The sequence below is a fragment of the Coffea arabica genome, chromosome 10e (assembly GCF_036785885.1).
Source record: "Coffea arabica cultivar ET-39 chromosome 10e, Coffea Arabica ET-39 HiFi, whole genome shotgun sequence".
In the NCBI taxonomy this organism is placed as follows: Eukaryota; Viridiplantae; Streptophyta; class Magnoliopsida; order Gentianales; family Rubiaceae; genus Coffea; species Coffea arabica.
The window spans coordinates 44,740,447-44,745,849 of NC_092328.1; the positions used below are offsets into that span (position 1 = coordinate 44,740,447).

The 5,403-nt window shown below is 44.2% G+C and overlaps 1 protein-coding gene across 1 annotated transcript; it reads right to left on the reverse strand.

Moving 5' to 3' along the window:
* Positions 1-2,143: 2,143 nt before the first annotated feature.
* LOC113711542 (uncharacterized) lies at positions 2,144-3,277 on the reverse strand. The gene has a single exon (XM_027234700.1). The coding sequence runs from the start codon at positions 3,275-3,277 to the stop codon at positions 2,144-2,146; it is 1,134 nt and encodes a 377-aa protein (XP_027090501.1).
* Positions 3,278-5,403: the final 2,126 nt, after the last annotated feature.

Consider the following 5,403-nt stretch of genomic DNA (forward strand, 5'->3'; position numbering starts at 1 on the left):
ACAAATAACAGACTAAAAATAAAAGAAAAATATCTGAAAACTAAGATCTAGAAAAACTAACACCATAACTGCTCCCCCCCCACACTTAAATCCTACATTGTCCTCAATGGAGGTAATAAAGTAATTAAAGTGAAGAGAACAATGAAACTTCCCTCTCGAGTGACGAAGGGATAGGCGGGAGCGGTGAAGGAAAACCGATGTGGCGAAAGTATGCACCCAAGTGCTGAGGCATCTTAACTCAATTCAACTAGCAAATGTAAAACTCTGTCCACCCAAAATCTCAACAAATGGCTCCAGTTGGCCAGTTACCGTTTGAACTCAAAATCAGCGATAACAGTGCAGAAATTAGACAGTAACAAATCAATAAAAATATTTAGCTCTCACTCAAACAGTCACCCAAATAGCAACCTAAGTCAGCAGCCAATTTGGCACCGACTAGTCACTTAAATTGGACCGATGTCAACGAGTAGATTCAAGTGCCTCGTGCCACCCAAAATGTCAACCAAGTGAAACAAACGGGCAGAGTATTCTTCAAATTGTTAACTTAAATCCAGTCAACAACCAAGGCAGCAAAACAACCCCCAAAACAGTGCAATTAGCAACCCCAGCAATTCAATCAGATGCACCCAACTGGAACAAGCAATGTAAATGGCATAGAAACCTCCCAATTTAACAAACAAGTGCGGTATTTCAGCTCACCCAAAGTCCCAACAAATGGCTCCAGTTGGCCAATTAATTGCACAATTTCACCCAACCCAAAAGAAATAGCAATTCCAAGCGAAAATAGTCCGACTAGTACCACTGGTGGAATTCACCAATTGAGAAAATAAACTCCAACCGTCAACAACATTAACTATTGAGCAACCCAGGCAGCACCAATTAGTTATTACGAGATTGGGGGACAAGTTCCAATTACCTCCACCTTGGACGACAACCAAATGAAAGGGGACAGTAGTGGGTGGCGTGCGCAGGCGAGGTGGGTTGCGCGCGACTGTGGAGACCAAGCTGGAGGCGAAAGTGGAGCACTGGTGGACTGGGCTGCGGTGGAAGAAAGTAGCCGCGGCGACAATCGCGGCGAGCTTAACCTGGGCTTCGTGAGCTAATGGAGGTGGCGCGACGAGATGGGGCTGGAGGTGAGTGGGTGGCGGCGAAGTTCAGAGAGAGAGGGACGGCGGCACTGTTGCGGCTTCCGCGCGGACAGCGGGTGAGGTGGAGTAAGCGACGGCGGCATGTACAGAGGCTCGAGAGGCGAGGGGAGCTGGTGGTCTGGTAGGGCGCGCGACGGCGGCGCGCTCGAGCTGGTGGTGGCTGGGCTGGAGCTGGGTTGGAGGTGATGGGCCGCGGCTTGCAAGGTGGACGGCTAATGGCGCGGGTGGAGATAGAGCTCAAAGTGCGCAGCGGCGACGAGGTGCAACGGGCCGCCTGCGCGTGCCCTTCGTGCGGAGTCGTGGGCGGCCGTGCGTCGCGGCGGGCAGGAGTGGGAGGCGGCGGATGGAAACGGCGGCGTGCGCAGAGGAAAAGAAAGAAAGGGCGAACAGGGGCAGCGGGGAAGAAAGAAAGAAAGAAAGAAAAAGAAAGAAAAGAAAGAAAAGAAAAGAAGGAAAAAGAAAGAGATTTTTTTTTTTTTTTTTGGAAATTTAAGCTACGGTGAAAAGGAAAATTTTTTTTTTTAGTTTTTTTTTTTTAAATTAAATTTTTTTTAATTAAATTTTTTTCCTATAACAATTGCAAAACTCAACCTTTAGCTCTCTGACGAAGGCACAGAATGAGAACGGGGGAGCTCTCTGATCCTGAACTCTTCATAGGTCATGACGCGGGCACGACATGAGGGCAGGAACCCCTTTCGACGATTCTGACCGTGAGCCCTCCAGACGTCATGACGCGGGCACGTCATGAGGACAGGAACCCCTTCTGACGATTCTGACCGCGAGCTCTCCAGACGTCATGACGCGGGCGCGTCATGACAGAAAGACACCTACAAATCATAAAAAATGAAAATTGAAACCCGAAATCAGTCAAATTCAAGAAAAACATATTTAAATTATCATACGAAATCAAAACAAATAATTAAAAGAAATAATTGGGTTGCCTCCTAATGAGCGTCTTTCTTTAACGTCTTTGGTTAGACATTGAACACCACTCTTCAATCTGGGTGTAACTCAGTTTTCTTGGAAATCGGTGGTCTTCCTCCAGGATCCAAATAGCCTTTGAGGGCAGCCTTCTTTCTTAATTTTCTACTCCTTTTCACCTCATGCAGTGCTTCCATCCCCTTATACTTGTTCTCAGTAAATTTGAATTTATCTCTACAGGCAAACTCAGAAAATTCTTGCACAGAAGGATTAATAGCATGAATAGCAAACACAGGGTGAGAGTTAATAGGATATTCCATTGTATCGAAAATATTAAAGTGGACTAGTTCTCCATTAAATTTCATGGACAATGTACCCTTATTAACGTCAATTTTTGTCTGTGCTGTGCTCAAAAAGGGTCTACCTAGTAGCAAAGGTGAGGGGTCAGGGGAATGATCATCATCCATGTCAAATACATAAAAGTCAGCCGGGAATATCAATTCATTAACTTTAACCAGCACATCTTCTATCAACCCATCAGGGTATGCATTTGTTCGGTCAGCTAATTGAATTATTATCTCGGTTTCTTTTAATGGACCGAGGTTCAGAAAAGCATACATAGGTTTAGGCATTACGTTGATCGATGCTCCTAAGTCCAGTAGGGTATTCCTAATTAGAGTATTACCTATCTTACATGGGACAGTAAACCTACCTGGATTCTCGCACTTTGGTGGAAGCTTCTTTTGGAGAACTGCTGACACACTCTCCCCAACAATGATCCTTTCGTCTCCCCTCAGCCGCTTTCGGTTGACACATAGGTCCCTCAAAAATTTTGCATACTTCGGCACTTGTTTGATGGCATCTAATAAGGGGATATTGATCTCTACCTTGCGGAACACCTCTAGGATCTCCTTCTCTTTGTCCTGTTTCTTCGATTTCTCCAACCTGCAAGGAAATGGAGGGGGATTAGTTTTAACATCTATAATCGGGTCAGGGAGCACCGTTGGATTTTTGGTGCTTGTATTCTCTGCCTCAAGTTCTTTCTCAATCTTCTCTTCGTCCTTATCCTTTGGAGTCACGAGTTCGGGCCCCTGAACTTCCTTCTCGCTCCTTAAAGTCATTGCACTTACATTCTTCAGATTCAGTTCAGGTTGGGATGGCAATCTTCCATTTACTTGGGACTCCAAATGGTTGATTTTTGTGGCCATTTGACTCATCTGATTTCATATGTCCTGCATTTCGAAGTCCGTCCTTTGCTGATTTTGCGAGATGGTTGCTATCAGTTGTTTCATCATCTTCTCCAAAGATGTACTAGAGCTCGGTGGCGGAGGTGGTCGGGGTTGGTACTGCTGCTGGTACCCTTGTTGTCTATTAGGCACGAAATTGGACTGCATGTTCCCTCCATAGCTGAGGTTAGGGTAGTCCCTCCAACCAGGGTTGTAGGTACTTGAATAGGGGTCATAGGGTCTTCTTGGCGCGGGTACGTGACCTGTCATGTTCACTTGCTCTGCACCCTCCTCTTGCATCATTGGACACATGTCTGTAGAATGATCCATACTAGTGCAAATCCCGTACACCTTGGCCTGAGATGCATTTCCTACAGCCAGTTGCCTAACAAACGAGGTCAACTCAATTAGCTGCTGCTGGATAGAGGATGTCTCTACCTCATTCACCTTGCGTATTGGGACATCCTCCCTCGTACCGAATTGTTGTGAATTCTCTGCCATTCCCTCTATTAACTCCCTTGCTTCCCGAGGGATTTTGTTCACCAGTGCCCCTCCACTTGCAACATCAATTATGCTCCTGTCTCTGAAAAGGAGCCCTTCATAAAAATACTGTATGAGCAATTGCTCACTTATTTGGTGCTGGGGGTACTTGTTGCACAACTTTTTGAACCGCTCCCAATACTCATAGAGTGACTCCCCTGGGTGCTGCTTGATCCCGCAAATTTCTTTCCTTAGATTTAGAGCCCTGGATGCAGGAAAATATTTATCTAAAAAATTTTTCTTCAATTGGCCCCACGTGATTTTGCTACCTGGTGGCAGGTAGTACAGCCAGTCCTTTGCAGAATCCTTCAAGGAAAAGGGAAATGCCCTCATTGTTATTTGCTCTTCTGTGATTCCCGGGGGTTTCATACTATTGCACACGACATCAAACTCCTGCAGATGCTTATACGGCTCTTCACCTGGTAAACCATGAAAAGAGGGTAAAAGATGAATCAGTCCAGATTTTAGTTCAAATGGAGTGTTATCATTTAGGGTGGGGAAGGTAATGCATAAAGGCTGCTGATTTAAATCAGGAGCAGCCAATTCCCTCAACGTTCGTGCATTAGCCATGGTTCCTTCCTCCTGATCAGAGTCACTCGAAGTGTCTCCAAACGAATCTGTTGGTTCAACTTCTGGCTCCGGTCTCTGAGATGTAGCACTGGAGTGCTCCTCTCGGAGCTGTCCGGTCTCTTTTCTTGTCCTACGCGCAGTCTTCTCTACCTCGGGGTCGAAAATTAATTCACCTGTACGAGAAGAACGAGGTATACACTTGAAAAGCACCAGAAAGTTAGATAAAAAATGAATTTAAAAAGAAACAAATAATAACGCCAGTCCCCCGCAACGGCGCCAAAAATTGACAGGGTGTCGAAATCTGCACAATAATAAAATTAAGCCTAATTGCCAGTTAAAATGACCAAAATCCAATTCCAAGTACTGGAGCAGGGACTCTAGGTGTGCAATGGGTTACTTGATTCACCTTATTCTCGAAGAGTTTGCTTGATCCGATATACCCGAATGGGATGGTTATTTCTTTCACAAATAATTATGAATTTGTAAACAGGGCAAGTAGGGTCGTATCCACAGGGATTGGGTATATTTGTTTCTTAAGAAATTCAAAGTAACACAGGGGGGTGATTTTGTAGGAACGACGACAATCAAATAAATTCAAATAAGAAAATAACAATAAATAACTAACTAGAAATTAAACCACAATTCACTGAACTTAGAGTAACAATAATTAAAGGCCTAAATCAATTAAAACAAGGAAGCAATTAGAAATAAAATAAAGTAGGCAACTAAAAGTCAAATGGCAATTCACTAAAATCAAGATAATATTAATTAAAGATCTAGCCAAGAAATAACTTCAGCAATGGTTCACCTAATTGATCATCGATGCACAAGCAATTTCAATTATTTATCAACAAATAGGTTATAACTGCCAAACAAGCGAAGACAGTCAACCCCTCCTTACTGTGTCGGTGATCAAGGTACGCCCGTTAATCACTGCTCTAATTGGAAAACAATCCTAGGTACGCCCGTAAGATTTAATTCCCCAATTACCTTATGTA

What these genes read in the sequence shown, in the direction of transcription:
- LOC113711542 (XM_027234700.1), bottom strand. Translation starts at nt 3,277, where the DNA reads ATGGCCACAAAAATCAACCATTTGGAGTCCCAAGTAAATGGAAGATTG.